This window comes from Quercus suber, unplaced genomic scaffold (genome assembly GCF_002906115.3).
Source record: "Quercus suber isolate HL8 unplaced genomic scaffold, Cork oak 2.0 scaffold_164, whole genome shotgun sequence".
Classification (NCBI taxonomy): domain Eukaryota; kingdom Viridiplantae; phylum Streptophyta; class Magnoliopsida; order Fagales; family Fagaceae; genus Quercus; species Quercus suber.
The window spans coordinates 794,928-821,079 of NW_027069625.1; the positions used below are offsets into that span (position 1 = coordinate 794,928).

The 26,152-nt window shown below is 35.7% G+C and overlaps 3 protein-coding genes and 1 long non-coding RNA gene across 4 annotated transcripts in view; 1 reads left to right on the forward strand and 3 right to left on the reverse strand.

Moving 5' to 3' along the window:
* The window catches only part of LOC112024473 (protein PLASTID TRANSCRIPTIONALLY ACTIVE 12, chloroplastic), a 28,295-nt gene extending 27,020 nt beyond the window's left edge, over positions 1 to 1,275 (reverse strand). Inside the window, exons 1-3 of the mRNA XM_065777790.1 lie at positions 1,085 to 1,275; positions 804 to 862; positions 610 to 680 (exon numbers count right to left, since the gene is read on the reverse strand). Of these exons, the coding sequence (XP_065633862.1) occupies positions 610 to 680; positions 804 to 837 (105 nt within the window). The 5' untranslated portion in view covers positions 838 to 862; positions 1,085 to 1,275. The remainder of the gene's footprint in view (positions 1 to 609; positions 681 to 803; positions 863 to 1,084) is intronic.
* Positions 1,276 to 9,283: 8,008 nt separating this feature from the next.
* On the forward strand, positions 9,284 to 10,923 carry LOC136061538 (hydroxyproline O-galactosyltransferase GALT2-like). Its single transcript, XM_065777791.1, has one exon. The coding sequence runs from the start codon at positions 9,934 to 9,936 to the stop codon at positions 10,906 to 10,908; it is 975 nt and encodes a 324-aa protein (XP_065633863.1). The 5' UTR covers positions 9,284 to 9,933; the 3' UTR covers positions 10,909 to 10,923.
* A 2,696-nt stretch (positions 10,924 to 13,619) lies between these two features.
* Positions 13,620 to 13,900, reverse strand: LOC136069345 (uncharacterized). The gene is made up of 2 exons (XR_010630588.1): positions 13,815 to 13,900; positions 13,620 to 13,713 (listed from the first exon to the last, which is right to left on the reverse strand). It is a non-coding gene; the product is annotated as an uncharacterized LOC136069345 (long non-coding RNA).
* A 7,176-nt stretch (positions 13,901 to 21,076) lies between these two features.
* LOC112030141 (uncharacterized) lies at positions 21,077 to 25,725 on the reverse strand. The gene is made up of 4 exons (XM_024062827.2): positions 25,464 to 25,725; positions 24,907 to 25,089; positions 21,492 to 24,271; positions 21,077 to 21,381 (listed from the first exon to the last, which is right to left on the reverse strand). Exon 3 carries the CDS (start codon positions 24,262 to 24,264, stop codon positions 23,524 to 23,526), a length of 741 nt encoding a protein of 246 aa, XP_023918595.2. The 5' UTR covers positions 24,265 to 24,271; positions 24,907 to 25,089; positions 25,464 to 25,725; the 3' UTR covers positions 21,077 to 21,381; positions 21,492 to 23,523.
* Between the last annotated feature and the right edge of the window lie 427 nt (positions 25,726 to 26,152).

Genomic DNA, 26,152 nt, shown 5'->3' on the forward strand with positions numbered 1-26,152 from the left:
TATATAAGTAATAATGATTTTATTTATAAAGAAAAAAAATACTTTATGTTCACGATGATGAACACAAATTACATAAAAGGAAATCAACCAAATCAATTAGAAAGGTTAACTTAAGACTGAAAATCAAAAATCAAAGTACAATGCGTAAACCCCCAAGCCCGAGACCAATCAAACAAAGTCCTCATAAGCAAAGACTTCATCCGGTCAATAGATTTCACAACATCCTCAAAAATGCAGCTATTTTGTTCCTTCCATACTAACCACATCACATCAGACATGTTAGTAGTTGTTTTATATTTTATCCTTTTTATTTAATGGGTGATAAATAAAAACGATGGCAAGAGTTAAGTTTTAATTTCTTCCAACGATTAAATTTCACAATTTGTTGATATCTTGGACCTTCTTTTCTTTTTTTGGAGGCTACTTCATCCTTTTCAATTGAGCTAGTACTTTTTTATTTTTTTTTTATTTTTAAAAATCTTACTTATCAAAAAAAAAAAAAACAATAATTCTCACAAAATTTGTAAGCATAAAATCTAAATCAACCCACATAAAAAAAAAAAAAAAAAAAAAAAAAAAAAAGGGTATGGATAACATTGATAAACAAACCTTCAAATAATTCGAATATGGCTTCCCAGCAGCAAAGCCATCTGCAGAAGCTACGCCTCGAAATCCTCTGTCTACCATACACCCAAATAAAATTAAATAAATAAACAGAATTATCATTTTCAAATTTAAATTAAGAATTAAGATAATAAAAAATAAGAAATTCATGTATGTAACAAGAAAAATAAAAAACAAACCTTGATAAAACCAAAATGCAGAAACAGATGCCATTCTTTCTAATTCAACACATGGGTATCTGCAGAAATGACCAAATTTAAACAAATCAATCAGCTTTTTTCACAAATCACAGAACCCCATTCCACAACACGCACACACACACAAAGTGAATTTTGTATACAACAAAGTTTCCTTAAATTTTGTTACTTTTTTTTCTTATCACTCTTAAGGTTTCATTATGTCAAAAAAAAAAAAAAAAAAGGAGAATGAAACCAAGTAAGGGTTGAGACATGGAAATCACCTTTTGTTTGGTGAAAGATTTGCAGTGCTCCAGAGAGTTGAAAGTGAAGGAGGAAAAAGGGGGTTTATATGGTTGAGCCGTTGAGAGTTGTGCTTCTGAGAATGTGTGAGTTTGGTTATAACTTAACGATAAAATTTTTAACCGAATTTTGGGATTTCAGGGGTTTAAGCTGGAACTGGGTTTTGAGCTTCCTGGGGTTATTTTCCTTTTTCTTTTTTTTATAGAAAATTCTGGGGGTTTTATCCAATGGAATTTTGAAAGTGGGACCCTTGTGGTGTTACACATTTACATAAAATTTTCACAGTTGTTATTAATTGTAATTTAAATTCACAACTTAAATTACTTATTTATCTATCTATATATGTTTAAATACTTTCACAACAAATCATATATGATAAATTATTATTGAATCTAATTTGAATTCATAACTTAAATTTTATTTTGCCCTCACATATTTTTAATGATTGACAAGTTAATGAAATACATACAAAACAACCACATACTCTTAGTATGATAGTCATTTCATAAATACAAAGTTCTTATGAGATGTAAGAACTAAGAAGGAAGAGTTAAGGATTAAGTTTCCAGCTTTTGTGACATCAGTTTGATGCTGCCCTAAGTATTCCAATACCAAAATTAGCAATGATTTTATTGAAAACACCTTTTGACATGTATTCAAGTTTTTTTTTTTTTTTTTTTTGGTGATAAACCAATTTTCTTTGTTGGTTTCAGCTCTTAGTGGTGCTACACCAATTCTCCAATTGCATTCCATTTGCTCCAGTATATATTTTAAAACCAACCAACACACACACACACATACAATATATATATATATATAAAGAGCCTTGTTATAAAGATAAAAATATAACCTTTCAATTGCAAAATTGCTTATTGTATCTATCAGTTATAACAAAAGAAAGTGGATGACCACTTTTTTTTTTTTTTTAAGAATATTAAGTATTTTAACACATACAAAAAAGGGGATAAAGTTTTAAAAAAACTGTCATTAGTGTATATTCAAAAGCATTAACTCTTGGATATATAGCAGAGAGGGAAGAATGTCTTAAAGAAACTAACAATAGTGTATATCCAAAATGGCCTAATTCTTGGATACATAGCACACGTTTTAAACCTCTTTAACTCACACTTATTTTCTAATGTGGGATTAACTTACTATTTTTTCTTTTGAAAATACTAAATATTTTGTTTTATTGGTTGTCTACTACTTCCTTTTATTTTATAACAAAAAGAATTTATTCATGTACTTATTTGATCAAATGGTTAAACACTTACCTTTATGAATCCACCCACCGTCATAAAGTCATAATTGAAATTCAAGGTAAAGTCATTTGTCTTACATCGGAGGACACTTGGATGGTGGGCTCAATCAACTTGAAAGACATGTCGTAAATTTAAAAGTCTCAAGTTTTATCCATTATACTATCGATTTATAAGATTTTTCAAGTGTCACATGGTCAAATAGTGATGTGTGTGTGTGTGTGTTTAGATACATTAGTGTATATATATATATATATATATTATGATGAATAATACATTAGATTTCAAACTTATGACGTTTTCTCTATGATAATTGCTTTTATCATTACCAATTACTTTTTAGTGTAAGTGGAGATCAAGCGTTAGATATCTTATTCGACAATAAGAGGCTTTCACAATTAAGCTAACTTGATACTTTGGTGAGTATATATACAATATATAGGACAAAGTTTTGCTACAACTTGACTTGGTATAATTTTTATTGGGTGCAAATTTTGACAAAGCAACTATTGTACTACATTTTCTTTTTATAAAAGCTTGCAGGATTTCGAAATGATCAAAGGTCAATAACAATATTATCAATCAAATGTTAAAATTTTAAATTTTTTAATTTGAAATTATACATAAAAAATAAGTTTATGAATTAAATAGTAAAATGACTTGTGATTGACCTGAAATTTGATATTAGCATAAAAATCATGTAAGTTAGATTTTCAAAATGAGAAATGCTATGTTCACAACTATGGGGCCAGTTATCTAAAAGGGTATAGGAACCATAGGAAATGGGCTTGGGGCCCAACGGCCCAGTCCGAGGACATTCACTTGTCCGAGGATGATTAAAGAAATGTATCATGGGACCAATCTAAGAAAAATGGGTGGAAGTCATGAGAGTGGCCCAAACCGTGTCCGAGGATAAGGCTCATCTCGGATACCATGGTCCGAGGTAGATATAACTATCTAACTATTCAGGGCACCCCACAAAGTTACATTAGAACTGAATAGTGAACGTGGAACAAGGGAAGAACCGGGGAGAGAACAAATATCTTCTAGAGCTGCCACCTCCGTATTAAATGCTTCCCAACTAACTCACTGGCCGCATTAATGTGGAGGTGATACCTGAACAGTAATCAAGCAGTCTTATGGCAACTAAGTGAAGGTCCCGGGAGGGTGCTGGATGGGACAGAAAGGAGTCCTAAGAACGAAGCCTACACGTGTACGGTGAAAAGGAGTGAGGAACGGAGTATATAAGAAGACTGTCTGTAAAATCATTACAAAAAAAAAAAAAATTGTCAAAAATAGAGGTAACTCAAACTAAAGAACACGATCCAATTTATAGGGGCTTATAACCCAAAAACCCCACCTGGTGTTCTCTCTTTGGTCGGACAGGGTAAACCATCATGCCATTCCCCATAAAAAAATAAGGAAATCGTCTTTTAAGCCCTTATTCGATATAGGGAGACACTGAATCAACCTTACTTCAGGGAACCTAGATTTCAAATAGTATCCCTGACCCTTCAGATGATTGAGATTATACACTTAGTTCACATCGTGATGGGTCAAACCTAGGTTCAGCTTTGCGTTTAATACTTCTATACTCCCTAACACCCTGAACATGTTCGAGGCGCATTGTGGGAGACAACCTAAAGAACCTAAGATAACTTCTAGTAAGGCTACCCATAGGGATAGTCATCCCTCCCTCGATAAAGGCGATCATAGGAATGACCACTTCCCCTGTTTGCCTATCGTTTAACCACGTTTCTGTGGAGGCATACCTCATACCCACTGCTGGGGGAATGCTATACTTAACTCTAAACGTCTCTATATCCTCCTCGGACTTAACTAGATGCTTGAACCTACCCATTTCCCAAAACTTGCAAAGAAAAACTAGCGAAGAAGATTGAAGGCTAAGGAGGGTGAAAGAAACTTACAAGTTTGGAAAATGAGCTCCTCGGACAAACTCTTAGTATTTATGAGGTTGTGGAGTGATGAAAGAGAGAGAGGCAGGTGCAATGAATATGCGCTGAGACGGTGCGATTTTTGTAACTGAAAAGGGAGTTGATTTGAAAAGCTCTTTATGGTGGTGCAGAAATTGTAAGCGGGAAAAGTCCCGCTCATAAATATTGAGAGCCTTCCACCGTCAGATTCCCATCTTGCCGTTGAACGTGGGAGACAAAGAAGCCGCCATCATTTAATGATGGCGTGTTCCTGGCGTCGAAGCGTCAAGAGTGTGCCTTAAGCAAATAGAAAGACACTCTGAAGGTTAAAAAAGTTCACAAAAGAAATGAGGAAAGGATATCAAAATCTCTTTTTTTTCGAGATGACAAAAAACGAGATTTTGAAGGGCTATTGTGAGGCCAGTTATCTAAAAGGGTATAGGAACCATAGGAAATGGGCTTGGGGCCCAACGGCCCAGTCTGAGGACATTCACTTGTCCGAGGATGATTAAAGAAATGTATCATGGGACCAGTCTAAGAAAAAGGGGTGGAAGTCATGAGCGGTGGCCCAAACCGTGTCCGAGGATAAGGCTCATCTCGGATACCATGGTCCGAGGTAGATATAACTATCTAACTATTCAAGGCACCCCACAAAGTTATATTAGAACTGAATAGTGAACGTAGAACAAGGGAAGAACCGGGGGAGATAACAAATATCTTTTGGAGCTGCCATCTCCGCATTAAATGCTTCCCAACTAACTCACTGGCCACATTAATGTGGAGGTGATACCTGAACAGTAATTAAGCAGCCTTTTGGCAACTAAGTGAAGGTCCTGGGAGGTGCTGGATGGGACAGAAAGGAGTTCTAAGAACGAAGCCTACACGTGTACAGTGAAAAGGGAGTGAGGAACGGAGTATATAAGAAGAAAGTGGGTGACATTAGAGAGGACTTTTGGGGAAAAAAAAGGAAAAGGAAGGGAGAAGAAGGAGACTCAGGAAGATACCCCCTGAAACCTAGCCGATGAGAGTTTTTATCATACAGTTAGCTTGAAGTGTCTTTGTCTGCACCGTAATCATGACCTTTTCTGTCACGTAGAACTAGTTCTTGCACCCACGCTTTAAAAATTTATTGTTTGGGCTTGTTGGGCTAGAAACCCATCCTTTTTCTGGATCCAATCCAAATTGAGTCCCTGCAACAATATTTTCACAATAATTTCATAATAAATATTAAGTAGCAGATTGTTATTAATTGATCTAGAATAGCAGTTTTTATTGCACGCTGCTCTATTACATATAAAATATACAAATTCTATGATTTTTTATTTATTTATCATCAGATCAAAACATCAAATCGATTTTTTACGTAGGCAAAGATTGAATTCAAGATCTCTTTATTTAACTATTAAAAACTTTATCAATTGAGTTAATTGAAACTCACTTACTGATGCAACAAAAAGTGAGTAATAGCAGCTAGCCTAAAATATATCATTCCTCTTTTATATGCGGGTTTTATTTCTTTCTCAACTGCTGCAAGTTGTAACTTCACATCGATCATTTAGTTTTTAAAAAATTATTATTTAAAAAAAAAAAATCCCATCGTTTGAAATTTCTTCTTGCAATTGCTGAAGGGTTCAGTTCAAAGTTCAAACCCATTTGGTCCAAATATGTGATCCTAGGTCAGAGTACAAAGTATTGGAACGGATTTTCACTTTTCTATCAATTATAGATTACGAATCAGATGTTTTCCATTATACTGTAGCAAAAACTTTAAAAAGAGAGAGACAATGTTTACTTTTTAAAAAATTAAATTAAATGAATGAGAATATGTTGATTAGTTTGTCTCTAAAGCCATAAAGTTTATGTGTACTTTGTATATAATAGAGCACACACTGCTATTCTAGATTTTAAATTGTAGCAAAAACTTTAAAAAGAGAGGTAATGTTTACTTCTCCTTTTTTTCTTTTCTTTTTTAAATGAATGAGAATATGTTGATTTGTTTGCCTCTAAAGCCATAAAGTTTTTGATGAACCAATATAAAGGCAGGCTTGAGTAAGTAGTTTACAAAGTCTTTAACATAATCATTATCAAAAAAGACAAAAAAAACAAAAAAAAAGTCTTAAGGTGCTCTGTAGCTTCTTATTTATTTATTTATTTATTTTTTTAATTATTATTTTACAAAACTCTGTACCCTATTACACCGAATCCGATGGTACAAAACATTTTGCTTTTTAAAAGGAACTCAAGTACAGTATTCATATTGATCTTTCCTTTCGAGCACAAAAAAAAGTACATTATTTATATTTAATTATTTATCTGTATTTATTTTTTGGAAATTGATCAATTACACTTAATTGCTTAAATGTCTCATTAAAGTCTTGGGATTATCATTCGTAGGGGGAAAAAAATCCAAATGGAAAATGCTAAAGCTATAAAGTGATATTAGTTGTGCTATGTTGCAATCGTACTACACTTAAGGCGTATACAAGTAAAAATTTGCCACATTTGATGCTAACATATTGCAATTAATTTATATATTGACAAAATTTTATTATGGTAGGTGTAGATTGTGTTTGCATGACTAATGAACCACTTATCATAAATTAACTAAACAATAATTTTCCCAAAAAAATAAAAAAATAAAAAGACAAAATTTTGATAGATAAATAAAAAGGGGAAAAAAATGCTATAATGAGATCTCTTTCAAAACAAACTCTTGTGAGTATTCCCCTCAAAAAAAAAAAAAAAAAAAAAAAAAAAAACTCTTGTGAGTATTCAATAATTTACTTAGAGGCCCATAAAAAAAAAGAAAAAAAATACTTAAAGAATGAAATATATCTATTTTTGGGGTATGAGGTATATATCTCCAATCCAAATCTCTTTGTTATATTTTAACGAGTTGTATGGGTTTTCAATCTAACTCTCTCCATAGAAGAGAATGGAAGATGTCATTTTTTTTTTTTTTGAGAAATAATTACAAGGCCTTTGGCTAATGAATGAAAAATTTTATACTAAAATAAGATGTGCAAGACACTTAAATGATATTCTATTCTATTTAGAAATCCTTTGAACAAAATAAAGCCAACTTTAATAATCATATCATATACATCATTTTAGTACACTTTTATTCAAAGGTTGCATTATTATTATTGCTATTATTATTTTAGTATTCAAAGAGTACATTAGATGATAAGCAAGCCCTCCACTTATTAAAGTCACAAACTTTCCCAATACGAATGAAGATGGAATTTAATGTATAATTAATGGCAATGATGCTTTCAAGCACCCAAAAAAAAAAAAAAAAATGAAAAGAAGAAGAAGAGAAGAAATAGAAATGATGCTAAGTAAGCTTTAGTAACCAGTATGGTGAGAAGCACCTTTCTTTTGTTGGTTAACACAGGTATTTATGAATTTAAATAGCCTTTATTTTTGAGAAATTAAAATAACCTTTAGGAAAGGTAAACACCTAACTATTTCTATATAAAAAAATAAAAGTAATTGTCCCACATTGCTTAAGAGAATGTGTTATGTATAGTATAACTTATCACATGATTCCTTGAAAGTTATCATAACTATTGAGTAGGGTTTGAGAAGTGCTTTTATGTTAGAATCTTGTTCTCTCTCCCTTTTGTGTGTGTTTGTTTTTCAAACAAAAAGAGAATGTGTTATGTAAACCCATAATTGTCATTATTAATTCGGTATTCTAATTATTTGGTAAACTGTAATTTGGTTTGTTAATTGTTTCAATTTAGTTTTCAACTTTCAAATTCAAATTTTCCCTCAAAAAAGAAAATAAAAACTTTCAAATTCGAATACTTTTAGGCAAAAATATCCTTTTTCTCCCTATATTTTTGTAGCAATTAATTTGGTTCATGTTATTTTTTTGACTTGCAGTCAATTTGGTTTGTATTGTTAACTTACTAATGAAAATTGATTGAAAGTTAATTGTAATGTGAGAATAACATAGACCGAATCGACTATTACTCAAAGTAGTGACTAAATTATCAGTGACTCCAAAATGATATTTTTTCCATAAATAAATAATAGTTCGTATTGATTTGAGCTCGAGATTGTTACACATTTTTTTTTTTTTTTTTTTTATAGAATTTCAATTCTTCCTCAAAAAAAAAAAAAGAAAAAAAAAGAAAGAAAAAAGAATAACCTTTCAATTTGTGCTCCATTTGTCACATGACTCACATTAGCTAAGTTCATTCAAATTTAAATAGAGTCAAGATTCAAATATGGAATTGGCTTAATTAATAAAAAAAGAAAAGAAAAAGGAATTAGCTTAATTTTGAAAGTTGAATAAAATTTTTTATTTTTTTTAATTTTCTTGGCATTTGCTATTTGGTAATTCAATCAATAAATAATCTTTATTCCTAAAAAATAAAAATAGGGTTAAAATTGTAATTCAACAAAATTTAAAAACAAAAAACTACCCTAGAAACTTTTTTCCTAAAAATTAGTACACACTCTCTATATAAATATATCTCACACATATTTTTTTTATTTTCAAAATTCAAAATTTTAGTTTCTTAAAAATCCACTTTCCTATAACCTTACTACTAATAGACAGATTCAAATTGAAAATTATGACATTAAATTAAAAAAAAAAATTATTGCACGTGCAAAGCGCGTGTGATGCGGCTAATTATTACTAAGGGACTAAATTGATTCTAACAATAAATTTTATTTTCTTGATATTTGCTATTTGGTAATACAATCAATAAATTTTTTTTTTTTTGATGGGATATACAAATAAATTCAATCAATAATTGATCAACAATTATCATTTATCACCCAAAAAAGGGGGTAAAAATTGAACTAAACTTTACCCTAATTATTAGGCCAAGTTAGTGATTCATTAGCTTTTATTTTATTTGTAAGTAAAGCCAAATCATATAAATTGAATTATTAAACCAAGTTAGTGATTTATTAGCTTTATTTTTAAGTAAAACCAAATCATATAAATTGAATTTCAAATCCCCCAAAAAATTAACTCCTTTTACATTTCTTGGAGTTACCTACCCTCCACCATCTCCTCTCCAACACTGTGAATTTGCGGACTTGGTGTTGCGTGCACATACATACCCCCACTACGCTCTTTCCCCCCTTTTCCCATTTCTCTCTCTCTCTCTCTCTCTCTCTCTCTCACTCTGTGTTTATTAGGGTTTTTGCTAGTGGGTCCCTCTCCACCTTCCCCAACATCTTTCACCAACTTGATCTCCTGCAATTTTCTTGGGTTGGTTTTCTTTGGAATGCGGAGGAATTCAAGAAGCCTGCTTTTTTTCTTGGTGGGTATTTGCTGCTGAATTCTGACATTGGCTGATTTCTTTGTTGAACTCTGAAATCCGCGGAGGTTTGAGGCTTAATCTCACTTCGTTTTGCTTCACAACATTGCATTTCATTGATCGGTATTGGTACATTTGATAAAAGGGCTTGTCTGTTTATTTTTATTTTTTTGAAGATTTTGTTGATTTTGGTTCATCTAATTTGAGTGCTTTTTGTGGGGTTTGGAGGTTGTTTTTGGATTCCATTAGTCAATTGGAGAAATGGGTTTGAGAGAATTTTGGTTATTGTGAAGTATTTTTTGTGGTGTGTGTATATATATATATATATATATTTCTTGGTTGAATAAAGATGAAGAGACCGAAAAGTGAGCCTCCTGGTTCAAGAAAGTTCAAATGGTCCCATTTATTGTTGGGAATAGCGGTTTTATACTTAGTTTTTATAGCCTATAAGTTTCCAGAGTTTTTAGAGATTGCAACAATGTTGAGTGGGGGTGATACTGATGTTGGAATGGATGGGGCGATAGGAAAGGAGTCCGAAGGTGCAGATTTAAGCAAACCAATCTTTAGTTCTATTTATTTTAAGGATGCATTTCACCGTAAATTAGAAGATAACCGAAACCAAGATGCCCCATTGATGCCTAGTAAGGAACCATTGGAAGAGAGAAAAAATGGTTCTCGACGTATAAAGCCGCTGCAGCACAGATATGGTCGAATAACGGGTGAGATAATGAAGCGGAGGAATAGAACTATGGATTTATCAGTGCTTGAGAGAATGGCGGATGAGGCTTGGACATTAGGCTTAAAGGCATGGGAAGAAGTGGATAAGGTTGATGACAAGGAGACCGGAGAAAGCACTTTAATTGAGGGGAAACCCGAGTCATGTCCTTCATGGATATCAATGAGTGGGGAAGACTTGCTGAAGGGAGACAGGTTAATGTTTCTACCTTGTGGGCTTGCTGCTGGTTCTTCAATTACGGTGGTGGGATCACCCCATTATGCACATCAGGAGTATGTGCCCCAGCTTGCGAGGTTGAGAAAAGGTGATGCCTTGGTTATGGTTTCACAGTTCATGGTTGAATTGCAGGGGTTAAAGGCTGTGGATGGTGAGGAACCACCAAAGATTTTGCATTTGAATCCTCGACTGAGAGGAGATTGGAGCAAGCGGCCAGTCATTGAGCATAACACCTGTTATAGAATGCAGTGGGGAAAAGCTCAAAGATGTGACGGTTTACCATCCCAGAATGATGAAGATATGCTTGGTAAGATTTATTATGCTTTAAATATATATTCATTTTATTCTTATTCTTTAAAAATTGGTATGTAACTCATGACCTCTGTGGGCATTGAAACCAAGATCTCATTCATGACACCATACTTATTGGGGATGGAAGTGTGATTCAACCCAAAAGTGATTGACTCCTAATTTTTCTTTTATAATCTCTTCCCATTCTACAATAGGGATGAAGACTGACAAAAATATGAGAACTCTGCTTTTTTCGCCGTGATTAGAGGCTCAAGAGAAATGAGTGGTGGTACATTTATTAGGCTCATTTGACCTGATATTTATGCTTTGATTTATTTATTGATAATTCGATAATTGGGGGAACGAGGATTTGAACATGTCTCATTTAGAAACACTAGGAAGTGCCAACAAATTGAGCTACAAGGCTTGAGTTTTGGCAAATATTCATGCTTTGATGTTTGAGTCATTCTTAAAATAATGGTTCAGAAAAGTTGCGATCATGCCTTGGGCATTCCATGTGGTGAGACTCAAGAGAACGGACTTGTGACACATCCATCAGGCTCAGTTCATCTGAAACTCATGCCTTGAAGTCTTACTCTTTTTTTTTTTTTTTTTTTTTTTTGTTGATGTAGAGTTCTTTCTAATTCTTAAGATGCTTTTCTTCACAACTTAATTTATACCTTATGTCTCAAGGTGTGCAGCATTTAAGATAAGTTTGTAAAATTTCTTGAACAATTTATCAGTACTGGTAAAAGGCCAAACACTTATTGTAGACCTCTCAAGTTTTAGCATATGACACGTTTAACTTGTTGATTCTTAGACCATTAACAAATAAATGTGCAAAACTGAAAAAATATTGATATATATAATTTTGTGTTCTTCATGGACATTAGGCTGGTACTTCATTTTGTGGTTGTAGCATAGGTTAGCATTAGTGTCATATCTGGTTAGATAATCTACAACATGAACTATGTAATGCAAACATCTCATTAAGTTGCCTAAAAATCAGGCTTTAACTTTCTTGATCTTTCTCTTTGGTGGAGATAAATATGTCATAACACATTTTGGAAATACCGTGATGCATATGTTCTATATTTAAATGCATAAACGTAAACTTGTGCAGTGTGATGTATATGGTTCTATATTTGACTGCTAAGGTACTTATCAAAAAAATAAAAAATAAAAAAAAATAAAAAGAAAGAAAAAGAATTTGACTGTTAAGGGTCGAATTTTCAACTTTTTTCTAGAAACAAGAGATAAGAAATAAATGCTTCATTCTCCCCTGGACCTCTCTATTCTTCATGATCTTTTTGATCTGTTAAGGGGTTGAATTTTCAAATTATTAGACATTGAGAAACTAATATAGCATTTATTTCTTATCTCTTTTTCTAGAAGAATTTGACTCCAGACTATCAATTTAATCATAGCATTAGCATAGATCTTTTGGCATATTAGTGTAACTTATTACTTATCAGAAAACCTTAGGATATTAGTTAGACTTTCTTCTTTATTTGAGTGGCTCTTGAGCTGCCACATTCTGGTAGTTACATTCCAGATCAGTAACTGCTGTAATTTCCTCTATGCTAATAAGATTCTTGACCCAGAGCTATAGTGTTGTTGTGTGTAACAGTGTGTTAGACTGTTAGTGGGGGGGTTTGAGTGATAGTCCAATGGTAATGGCATATTTCACCTCCCTATTATCCTCCTATAAAAAAAGAGAGGTATTGGTGTGTGTTAGTGTATGGGTTTAGGTACTAGTTTGGATAGTTAGAGCTTGATTTGGGCAGTGTCATTGAAATGGTCTTGCTAATCTGGTTTCTTGCTTGTGCATAAAACTGTGTTATTAGGCTATAGCTGACCTTCTTTGTTTGAAGTTCACCTGTAATGCTGAGTATGTTGAGTTTGCTTTGTAGCAGCTCAAATATGAAGTCACTGTATTTTGATTGCTGATCAACTTTGTTGGCATGCTGTTGTGAATATGATTCAATAATATACGTGTAGGTTTCTATTAAGAACCATATATTCACTTTCTGAATCAATGTAGGAGACTCTTTAGCCTCGATTAATCAGCCTCACGAACTTGCTGTTTTGTTTGTAATTTTGGTATTCTAGGCTTAAAACCTTTGTTAGCCCCTATAATTGCACTGCATCACCTTGAGTCTTTCTCATTTAATAAATTCTTGTCTGTTGTGCCATAACTAAGCCTAAAACCCAACCCCAGCAACTCATTATTTCCAAGCCTAAAGCCACCCTCTCTCAACAAAACACTGATACGATGCCGTTGAAGCTTACCTGCCCCTCCACGCAGCCTTCAACTTCCTTTACCACCAACGGCACTTCTAACCCACCGAGGAGCACCACTATTTCTGATATATACCCAACGACCACCATCCTCAAGGACACCACGTCCGACATCGTCTTCCCCCCATCAGTGATGAACAGTTCCATTCCGCCATCGGCGACCGATTTTGTCATTACCTCATCAGTGAAGAACAGCCACGCCACCAACAGTAGCAGCTCTTCCCCACCACGGGCTGACTCTTTACATTTTGGGTCTGTATCGGCAACCAACCTCCCACCGTTGACCAACGGTATTTCTCAATCAAGCACTACTGTGGTGGCTAGTGATACGTCCTCCAATCTGCCAGTAGCTCCGGTCCTAGTTACAGCAGAGGACTGTCTTGTTAAGCCTCATCCCTCCATTAAGAATTTTGTTGAAGATTTGGAGCACACCTGGGGTGATTCTGAGAAATGGGTCTTAGAGCTTCGTGGAGGTAGGCAGATAGCTAATACCTCCGTTTTTGCAGTCCCAGTCATCCCTGACAGCTTTGGGTAAAGCTTAAAGAGTGATTGATATGTGATTTGTGCCACAATAACTGAATCAGCCTAACAAGTGTAAAAATTGACGCTTTGAATCAGATAAGTTCAACACAATCATAAAAATGTGCAGAACAAACTTCATAACCTAATGTTAAACATCAAGATACCTGAATCTTCAGACCTTCTTTAGCCTCTACAGCCTGATGAATCCCCTCAGACCATCTCCTTTTCTCTTCGACTCTGCCTGTCAGCTGCATATGTTTTTTTTTTAATGTCCAATCCATTAACAATAAGCATCTTTCAAAACAACATGATTTAATCCCACAAAAGATGTGCGTGTAATATAATAGGCTTAAGTTACAACTAGCGCAACTCTTATTTTTCATAAGTATACTTAGTATAACTCCTAGTTAATGTAACAATAAATTTTGAATTGAAGAGCATAAAACCCAGTTTACTGAGAAACAGCACCTAATCATGCCTGTTATAAAAGAAGGTTTTGGAACCTCTGGACATGGTTATCTAGTCTGCCATCCACCCAAAATTCCTTCCCCTTAAAATGAACTGATATGGTAATAAACATCATGCTATAAGAAGTATGAGCTCCCTTTGTTTAAAATTACACAGTTTCCTATTGAATGGTATCTGTCAGTGTCCTCATACAAGAGCCCTCATTTTGTGCATAACATATACTTAAATTGTTGCGTCTGGAACAACTTCCAAAGGTCAAGCGTTCCTTTGATTTGGAAAAATTAAAAACATGTGCATATATTTTGTTTTCTAAGTAAAAAAATAAACCATGTGCATATTTTGTTTCTGGTATATACATGATCTCTTTGCTCTACAAGATATTTCTCAACTTCAACTCTAATTAATTTCCTTCTCATTTTCCTCAAAACTAGGGGAGCCCTTAGGCATTCATTGATGCTTAGACCTAACTAATTTGCTGTCCTTATTTGTCAATGTTACATCACTTAATAAAGATTTATCGGATTACCTCGGATTAGTCACATATGAGGCCTGGCTACCTTGAATTAGCCATAGATTTTGAGCTTTCTTCACAGTATGGTTGCTGCTGCTTTAGATTTTGTGTTTTCTCTCTGATTTGGTAGCTGTTGCTTTCTTCCTTTTCGCAATGGGTGGTTCCACTTTTTATTACATTGAATCCAAAACGTTTGAGTTTTCCGTTGAGGAAGGGGGTTCTTACTTCTTACTACAGATCTTTGAGAGAGGCTTGCGTTCTGTTTTTATGGGGAAGGAGAGTGCAAACAGATTCTTGTTCCACTTGGAGGAACTAATTTCAAAGCGATCACCTGGTCATTTTGCAAGAACGATTAGAGAGGGTGACATTGTTTTCATCCTTCAATTGGGGTCCAACGTCCATGGCACATTTCTAATGGTTTCTGAACTTCTTCACGGTCGACGGAAGGGTAATATAGTGATACCGGAGGGAAGGTTGGGTAGTGGCTGGCGTGGTTTTGGCTTAAACCTTAGGAAATTTTAAAGCCAACTTCTCTGAGTAGTCAAGGATCGCTTCATAGAATACAGAGTGCACCGAGGGCTGGCGCGGCGGTGACGGTTGGTAAACTCCATAACCACGGTGGTGCAAAGAATACAGGTATGGAGAAAATTTCGGTCTTTCAAAATTTGAAATCCTCAATTCCCAGTAATTCATTCCGTGATCAAGGCAGGAGTTATTCTGGGGAAGATCAGGCACAATCCGGGGCTGATATTTTGCCTGATATTAATGCGATTGCCAAAAGAGATTTGCTGACTTTAGACATCTCCTTACGTGTGGAGCGTGGGAATGATGGACAGTGGGCTGTAGTTTCCTCTTTTATTAAAGACGTGGGCTCTAACCAAACCAGCCATGGAATGAGGCCCAATGCTCACAAGGGCCGAAACATGCACACCCAAAACTGGGTTCCCAAACCTAAGCCTACAGCCCAGCCTCAACAACCTATTATTTCTAAGCCCAAAACCCATTCTCAGCAACCCAATATAACTAAGCCTAAAACCCATTCTCGGCAACCAACCTCCCACCGTTGACCAACGGTATTTCTCAATCAAGCACTACTGTGGTGGCCAGTGCTACGTCCTCCAATCTGCCAGTAGCTCCGGTCCTAGTTACAGCAGAGGACTGTCTTGTTAAGCCTCATCCCTCCATTAAGAATTTTGTTGAAGATTTGGAGCACACCTGGGGTGATTCTGAGAAATGGGTCTTAGAGCTTCGTGGAGGTAGGCAGATAGCTGTTCCTCTCTCACTTTACCACTCACCTGGGAGCTTGTCGGACTGCTCCGATCTCGAGGGAGCTGTGGGACAGGGTAATAACACCTTCAAGGAAGAAGGGCATATTGTTAGTTGGGCGGATGAATGTGATGGTGTTCTGGATAATGTTTCTGCTGTTTCTGGGTCAGAATGTGAGTTGGGGGGATCTGATGGAGGTCTTGTAAATTGGGAAAATGTTAAAGAACCATTGGTTGTGCAACCGTTGGCAATGGCTAACCCAATTGCCCCACTTATGAAAGTGGCAGATGCTTCCACCCAATTATCTCCATGGATTGAGAAACGTATTAAAGCCTTTAGGAAATCTGTGGGTATTTCCTTGGAAGGCTTCGAAGCGGAAATTACTGGGATTTTTTTAGCTTTGGAAGCTAGGAAGAAAGCTAAAATGCAGGTAGAATGCTCTCAGAAGAGAGAGCATAAGACAAGTTCTAAAGGGCGTCGAGAGTTGAAAAGTCTGCTAAATTCTTGGAACTTTGAGAATAATTCTGATTTGGTAGGAGATGGCAGTGGGGAACGGGACTCTGTGGTGCCTCAATGAATCTGAAAATTATCTCTTGGAATGTTAGGGGGCTGAATGACTCTGAAAAAAGACTTCGAATTCGGAATATGATCAGAGGATGGGGTGCTAACATTATTTGTTTGCAGGAAACAAAAATGGAATTGATAACAAGGAGAGAGATTCGGAGCTTGTGGGGTTGTCAACATTTGGATTGGCTATATTTGGGTTCTATAGGTGCTTCGGGGGGTGTTTTGGTGATGTGGGATAGAAGGATGGTGGAAAAAATTGACGAAGCAGTGAGAAGGTTTTCTGTCTCTTGCAAATTTAAAAATGTAGTAGATCATTTTGTTTGGGCTTTCACTGGTGTATATGGACCAAATTCTGACCGTGACAGGCGACTGCTTTGGGAAGAGCTGTCTGGTATTTATAGTTGGTGGAATGTGCCTTGGTGCATTGGAGGCGATTTTAATGTTGTGAGATTTCCTTCGGAGCGACTTGGTGCAGACTCTTTCTCTTCGGCTATGCTTGATTTTTCAGATTTCATTTCTGAACACAATCTTATTGATTTACCATTGGAGGGAGGTACTTTCACTTGGTCTAATTCTGGAGCAGTGGCTTCGCGGTCTAGGCTTGACAGGTTTCTTCTCTCTTCTGATTTGGAGGAGCAATTTCCTAATATTCGTCAAAAAAGATTGCATAGATTACTTTCAGACCACTTTCCAGTTCTGTTAGAAGGGGGAAATTTTCACAGAGGCAGCCATCCTTTTCGATTTGAGAATATGTGGTTAAAGGCAGAGGGTTTTGTAGAGAAAGTGAGAACTTGGTGGGAGTCCTATCATTTTCAAGGTTCCCCTAGCTTTCGGTTTGCAAGCAAATTGAAAGCTTTGAAGCTAGACTTAAAGAAATGGAATGTAGAAGAATTTGGCAATGTGGAGGATAAGATGAACAAGTTATGGAAGAACCTTGAAACATTTGACTTGCTGGAAGATACTCGTCCTCTATCATATGATGAGACTTTGGAAAAAGAACAGCTTCGCATTGAACTTGAAAAGGTAACTCTTATGGTTGAAATATGTTGGAGGCAGAAATCTAGGGCCCTTTGGATCCGAGAGGGGGATAGAAATACTAAATTCTTTCATAGAACAGCAAACTCTCACAGAAGATTTAATAATATAGACAATCTGATGGTGGAAGGCGAATTGAATTCGGATCCTAATTCAATAGCAGCTTGCATCTCTCACTTCTTCAAACAATTGTACTTTGAAAATGAGGGCCAAAGACCTGTGCTTGATGAAGTGGAATTCTCTATGATTTCTGAAGAGGAAGCTGCCTGGTTAGAAAGACCTTTTGAGGAAGAGGAGGTATATGGTGTAGTCCAAGGTTGTAATGGCGATAAATCTCCAAGACCAGATGGTTTTTCAATGGCTTTCTTTAAGGCTTGTTGGGACTTTCTAAAACTTGAAATTATGGAGATTCTTGCCAACTTCCATTCACAAGCTGTCTTTGAGAAAAGTCTTAATGCGACTTTTATTGCTCTAATTCCAAAGAAAGTTGATCCTGTCAGTGTGAGAGATTTTAGACCTATTAGTCTAGTGGGTAGCATTTATAAAGTCATTTCCAAATTGCTGGCTAATAGGCTGAGAAGGGTGATTACTGGAATTATCTCTGAGTCTCAAAATGCTTTTGTTCTGGATAGACAAATCCTAGATTCTATCTTAATTGCTAATGAGTGTTTGGATAATAGGCTCAAGGCAAGGATACCTGGGGTTTTATGTAAGTTGGATGTGGAAAAAGTTTTTGATCATGTCAGCTGGGATTTTCTTATGTATATGTTGCAGCGTTGTGGATTCTCTGAGAAATGGAGAAAGTGGATTTTGTTCTGTATTTCCACAGTGAAATTTTCGATCTTGATAAATGGCTCCCTTAAGGATTTCTTTGGGAGCTCTAGGGGGCTGCGCCAAGGAGATCCTCTCTCCCCACTCTTATTTGCTATTGTTATGGAGGCATTAATCCGTCTGTTGGATGGTGCTGTTCTGGCTAGACACATTTCAGGTTTCACTGTTGATACCAGATCTAATATTCCCCTCATGGTGACCCATCTTCTCTTTGCGGATGACACTTTAATTTTCTGTGATGCTACAGCAAGTCAGATTGAATATTTGCGGGAAATTTTAGTCTCTTTTGAGGCGGTGTCAGGGTTGCATATTAACCTGGCTAAGTCAGAATTAGTCCCAATTAGAGAGGTGACTAATATGGGGGAGCTTGTGGCTTTGCTGGGTTGTAGACAGTCATCTTTGCCAATGACTTACTTGGGACTGCCATTGGGTGCTAAATTCAAGGACAGGGCGATTTGGAACTCTATCTTAGAAAGAATGGAGCGAAGATTAACGAGTTGGAAGCGATTATACCTATCAAAAGGTGGTAAGATTACCTTAATCAAAAGCACTCTCTCAAGTTTGCCAACTTATTTCCTATCTCTCTTTCATATTCCTGCGGATATTGCTATTCGTATTGAGAGGCTACAAAGAAATTTTCTTTGGGGTGGGATAGATGAGTCTCCTAAATTCCGACTAGTAAATTGGGCCCAGGTTTGTTCTCCACTGCAGTATGGTGGTTTGGGTATTAAAAATTTGAGAACCTTCAATCAAGCTTTGTTGGGGAAATGGTTGTGGAGATAAGAGACAACCCATCTTTGGAGGCGGGTTATTGAGGCTAAATATGGGAATGACTGGGGAGGTTGGTGTACAAAAGAAGTCTCTAATCCTTATGGTGTTAGTCTTTGGAGAACCATAAGACAAGGCTGGCCAACCTTTTCAAAATCCATTCAATTTGAGGTTGGTGTTGGTGATAGACTTAAATTTTGGCATCATGTGTGGTATGGGAGTTGCACCCTCCGGGAGGCTTTTCCGGAACTCTATAATATTAGTTGTAATAAGGAGTCTTCTATTGCAGATGTTATGTCCTTTCCTAACCATAGGCTTCACTGGGATCTTCTTTTTTCTAGAGCTCCCCAAGATTGGGAAACAGAGCATTTTTACACTTTTCTTGATCTTATCAATTCAATGCCCCTTAATGGTGAAGGTCAGGACAAACTTTGTGGAAACCAACTGGGAATAAGAATTTTAAAGTGAGTGAGTACTATCTCTCTCTTTCCTCTACTCTAGACATTTCTTTCCCTTGGAAGCCTGTGTGGCGGTCAAAGGTCCCTACTAAGGTTGCTTTCTTCTCTTGGCCTGCCTCCTTAGGTAAGATTTTGACTACTGAAAATTTATGGTATAAGGGTGTAGCCGTTGTAGATTGGTGCTATATGTGTAAAAAGAGTGGGGAATCGGTGAATCATCTTCTTCTTCATTGTCCTATTGCTTATGAACTATGGTCTATGGTGTCGGCTCTATTTGGTCTTCAATGGGTTATGCCGCGTGGTGTCTTAGATTTATTTTCGAGTTGGCAAGGTTCATTTGGTGGGTGTCGGAGCATTGATTTATGGAGGGCTGTCCCTCACTGTGTCCTATGGTGTATTTGGCGAGAACGGAACTCAAGATGTTTCGAAGGAAAGGAACGGTCTATTCCAGAAATTAAATCTCTTCTTCTTCACACCTTGCTAGAGTGGAGTTCTTCCTTTAATCTCTTCTCTTGTTCTAATTTTTTAGAAATGCTGGATCTTTGTAATTTTTCTGTTTGATGTATTGTTTTCCTTGTACACCCCCAGTGTACTTGGACTTTTTGATTAATACAATTCCGTTATTTATCAAAAAAAAAGAAGACATGTAGAAACTGCAATAAAATTCATATAAATAGGTACCAAATATGTTTCTTCAACAAAAAAATCACATCTTTTGACCAAGTTATTGCAGAAATCCCTGCTCAAGATGTTCTACTGAGAGAGATCCTTTGTTCAGAGTACAAATAACTGAGGTTAAATGATACAACCAATGTCATAGTTATGGAAAACCCAGAAAAAAAAATATATAACTAAGAGGATCACTTCAATCTTGCAAGGAATGAGAACGTAACAAAAGAACTTGGAAATCAATCAATTGCTTACCTATTCCTCATTCATGACTACTGACATCTTGCTATTCCTCATATGGGTTATATTTAATCAATCGGAGAAACAAAATTCAAGTCTCAAGGAATATTAAGTCATTCAATAAAAAGAAAGCAACCTCTATTTTAGAACAAATCCCAAATAACCACAAAGTGAATGGTTGACATTAATACATACTCTCAAACCCAACATTCTCTTCAGAGATTGAATGGAACTTCTAGCAAAATAAAGCACTAAAAGTTGCATGCTTGCAAGATTTCGAAGTACTAAATATTAAAGAACAAGATAATAAGAAAAAAAAAATTGAACATTTTCAGTAGAAATTGGGTGAGTTCTGAACCTAGAAAGTAACGCCGCAGAGAATTGTTTTAAGTGATTTTCCCAAGAAGCCATAAACACACCTTTTGGATATTATACATATGTTAAAAAAAGCTTCCAAATTCATGTGAAATTTCTCAACAATAGCTCTACCAACTCTACGCATTAGTTACAAATGCACCATCTTTTAGTTTATACACATACATGACACACACAACAATTAATCTTAATTTTTTTTTTTTTTTTTAAAAAAAAAAAAAAAAAAAAAAAAGGGAAAAAAAGCTGACCTTTTTTTGGGTATAAAAATTCTTATTTTTGTCTTCTGAAGAAGCTGAGGAAGATCCATCTAATCCAACAATGCATAATTTTAATTCTCATCATAAATCTTACTGCTCCTATCACAAACTTGAAATAAGTACAGTGGAGAGAGAAAAGTGAAATTACAAGTACATTCAGCATTAAAAAAATATAAAAAATAAAAAAAAATTGTTCCGATACAACGTAGTCAATATTAATAAGTAACATAGTCAACAGTAATACAATGTACAACTAAAACGCCAGTCATGGAACATCACCGCATGCCTGAAAAATATAAAATAACATCGTTAGGAGACAAAATAGTAAATATCAGTTAAACATAGAAGCAACTAAATTAATTTAAACAATCCGCACATTATTGAAGCATCATGTACCTAGTTTGGAACATGACCGCTTGTCGAAGCGCCACAAGAATCCAAACATTTTCTTCGGTTATGCCCTTCTTCATGACACAATCCACATCTTTGCTTGGGTTGATTCTCCCTCAAATCCGACTCCTTCCTCCGGCTTCCCAGTTTTCGCTTGACCCCATCCATCTCATTCCTTATTCTTGATTTCACTGGTCAACCTTTGTCCCGCAACAATGCTAGGTTAGGCACCCACATTAAGCCGTCAACATCCCTCCATAATGACTCTGACTTAGGCACCGTAAATCCATGGGAATAGCTTTTAATGGCATTCGCCAAACTATAGCATGGGTCAATATATTTGGTCGGATCAATGTGTAGCAACTCACAGACTTTAATTACATGTGAACAAGAGATCTTAATGTTTTGCCATTCCCCACACCCACACATTTTATCCATTAACCGAATTTCATAACTGTGTTCCCCTCCAGTGCTATGGTCATTGTATGATATAAATACTTGATATATATCATCCTGATTGTTAAATTCCCTCACATGATGTTGTGCGGCTTTGAGCTTATTTGTGTCATAAATGGACATGGCATATTTACTCCACCTCTTACCCTCCAAGAGATCATGAGTAATATCTTTGTGCCGATCATGGAAATATGCGACAAGTTTGGACCAAATGAACTCAACAATTGCTGCTATGGGCAAACCACGTGCACCTTCTAGAACCCCATTGAAGCACTTAGATATATTGGTTGTCATTGCCCCATAACGTTTTCCACCATCATGTGACTGGGTCCACATGTCCACAGGCTCACTCATTAGATATGTGTGTGGCTTATAGGGTTTGAGATCGCCTCCATTAACACCAATGGTCAACTCCTTCTTAATGGCTTCAATCTCAGCATTCTTAATTGAGTCCATTATGTTATTGAATTTTGCTTCCTGAATAGCATATCCCGCTTTGAAGGCCAATGACTTTAGAATCCGGTCCTGAAAATGTGTGTTAAAGTTACTAGTGATATGTCTAAGGCAATATCGGTGAAATACCCTTAATCTTCCATTTTCATCCTTAGGCCAGGTTGCAATAGCATTTTTGATACCCTCATGTTGGTCAGAAATTATACAAATTCCCTCATCAGGTATCACACCCCCTATCGTCTCCCTGAAGCATTCTAAAAAAACCACCTCTAACTGGACTCTGACTCAATATCCACAACGACAAAGGCAATAGGAAATACCTTGTTATTAGCATCGGTTGCCATTGCAATCAACAACTTTCCTTGATATTTACCATACAAATGGGTCCCATCAATACTGATCACTGGCTTGCAATATTTGAATCCATCAATGCATGGAGTGAAAGCCCAAAATACATAGTGCAATAAATTAGTACCTGCTACGCTCCCAGGTGTGGTATGATAGAAAAATCGGGTACCCGGGTCTTGATCAATGTATGCTAATAATAACTTTTGCAACTTTTGGTAAGACTTTTCCCAATCCCCAAATATCTTCGCAATAGCCTTTTATTTTGCATCTCATACCTTAGAGTAAGAAAGTTCATGGCCAAACTTCATGCTCATGTTAGTTCTAAGATCATGAACTGTGGTAATGTGTTTCTTGAGTAAAATCGGAAGAAGTTCTAATGTAACAAAATTAGAATCCATCATTCTACCATCTTTTGGCAACTCGAGGGATATACAAGTGTGAGGACCCACATAAACTGCGACCGCTCATAGTCCATGAAGTTTAGGCTTCATGAATGCCCCGACGTACCATTTGCATGACTTATCCTCCATTTCACACACAACTTCACCTTGGTGGACCTACTGATTAAAAATTGTTTGTTTTCCTTAGCATTGTAAATTGTTAATGCGCGCTTCACCGCCTCTTTGTTGGCAAAAATCAACCCTTTACCAAAATTCATCCCCTCTTGCCAAGTAGAAGCAAATGGTATCTCAACATTTGAAAGATCAACCATATTTTTCCAAGTATTTGCATAGAATGATGGGGTAGGAGGTGTGTAGGCAGAGATTGTGTTTGTAACATGCTAGACACCAATATCATCGTCAACATCATTTTCATCACAATCAAATATATCATCAGCATTAAGATTGGCAGCAATTTCATGGTCATCAACATCTTCGTCAAAGTCATCTCGCTTAATTGTCTCTTCATACTCATCTCTATTATCAAGATCTTCACCATTAATGGCACTTTGATTAACATCTTCTTCGTCTTCCTCCTCTAGATGTGTAAAAGATTCATCTCGAGGTTTACAAAATTTACCTCGATATCTATGGCTGCCTTCCTTCTCAATCGGTGTTGGCATCTCTTCACATGGGGGTGTATAGCCTTCCAATGTGGTGCTTCGATCATCTAGGAGTATAAACTGTAGATTTGTAGTTGTTTGTTGCATTTCCTCACCGCCAACTTCTGCATGTGGCTCTGCACTTATGTACAACTCAATAGCATTTATTTGGGCCATTTTCTCCATCCTATCAAACATGATCTTCACATGTTTGTCTTCTTCCATCACCATATACCTGTAATTAATGTGTTGATGGAAGATTTCATGTGGAGAACGAAAAATAATTTTAATGTCATGCAAAACAGGGTTCACACGCAATTGTTCCATAATTATCCTCTTCAAATCATTCAGGGTCTTCAACCTACGATGTATCTGAATATAATAGCACTTGATACCCCGCCCTTTAAATGGCAATCCCTCATTCTCATCATCATTGCAAAGCTCTCCACCGTAGTACAGATTTATATCAATTACAGTCATTGTCAACCTATTAAAGTCAAGTGTAATATGTTAGCGACAAATATAACACTTTCATTCAATGTCAACAACAAAACATTTTATCTGGTCAAAGTACAAACATTACGTATTAAATGCAATCAACACCCGGTTACAACATATAGTATGGTTATGACATTATGTCCCAACCCCTCAAGCAAATTTGCATATATTCATTCCACATCACATATAAAAACACTCATTATCCATTTCATACCCATTACAAATTCTAAATCATTCTAATGACATAACTTTCAAAACCCATTCAAATCTTAAAAAAAATATATATTCTCAAATAAGTTATGATAAAAAAACCTAGCAATGCTATCCATTTCATACCCAATACAAAATTTTAAATCCTTCAAAGGTCATGATAAAAACTTAACAATACGAAATAAATATCTTAAATAAGTTATGATGAAAACCTAACAAATAAATAATCACAATATTTACACTAACAAAACTAAATAAATATTCACAATATTTAGAAAAATATCTTAAATAAGTTATGATAAAAACTTAGCAAATAAAAAATCACAACATTCATATACTAACAAAATTGTTAGAAGTTTTAAACCACACCCCAACAATAAATAAAACCTAAGTGCAAAATTGTAAAACCCTTACCTAAGATGCAGATTTGTAGAGACTGTGAGAAAGAGAGAGAGAGAGATGAGAGGGTAAGTCTGTGAGTCTGGCTGTCTGTGGGTGAGGCTGACAGGATAACCAAGGGAATGGTTGACATTAATACATACTCTTCAGAGATTGAGTGGAACTTCTAGCAAAAATAAAGCACCAAAAGTTGCAAACCTGCAAGATAACAGAGAATTGTTTTGAGTGATTTTCCCATGAAAACATAAACACACCTTTTGGATAATTTATATATGTATAAAAAAAGCTTCCATATACATGTGAAATTTCTCAACAATAGCTCTTCCAACTCTAACCAATAGTTACAAATGCACCATATACATGACACACAAAACAATTAATCTTAATTTTCTTATTAGCACTGATTTATATCAAAACGGAACCCACTCAGGACTTTCATCAAACAGGTGGTGAGCGTGTTCAATTTCAGTACAAAATATTGAAAACCCAAGCATTAAACAAAGAACTAGTTGCCAAGATTATTCATATAATTTCTTCAAATACAAAAATAAAAAGAGGAAAAAAAAACTGACCTTTTTTTGGGCATAAAAATTCTTTTCTTTTCTTTTTTCTTCTGAAAAGCTTGAGGAAGATCCAAACCCAGAAAACGGCGCTTTGGAGTAGTAGTTTAATTGATGCAAGTGAAATTCGGGAAAGAATGATATATGGGCCGGGCCGGAGCTAAACCTGAGTGTGAACTGGGTTTGCTTTTTAGTTCAAACACACTTTCAGCCTTTGGTCTTGGTAGGCTAAGCTTACCTTATTGGGCTTGGATTTTATTCTCAGAGCCCAACTTCATAATGCCTAGAAGCTGGACATTCTAATCTTTCTTTTTTCTTTTTCTTTTTTTGTGAAGATTCTAATCTTTATCTGGACAATGAAAACCAAAATAATAAGTCTGTGTGTGTGTGTGTGTGTGTGTAACATGATTTTCATGTGCACGATAGTCAGCTAGGATGATTAGACAAAGGAACTTTTCTAGCAAACAAACAAAGTTGGTCTCGTTGGTTATAGCTTCACTTTCATGATTGAGTGAAATCATTCTTAAATTTCCCGTTTATGCATGTGGGTTTGTGCATTGAATAACATATGAAGTACATAATAAGATTGTTGAAAATTGAAAGACAAGCAAACAGGTTGTAAGTCCTAGTACTAAGAACTAACACAAATGCCACCATTTTCATGATTTTTTGTGGTTGAGTGGGACTCACGTTCGTCACAC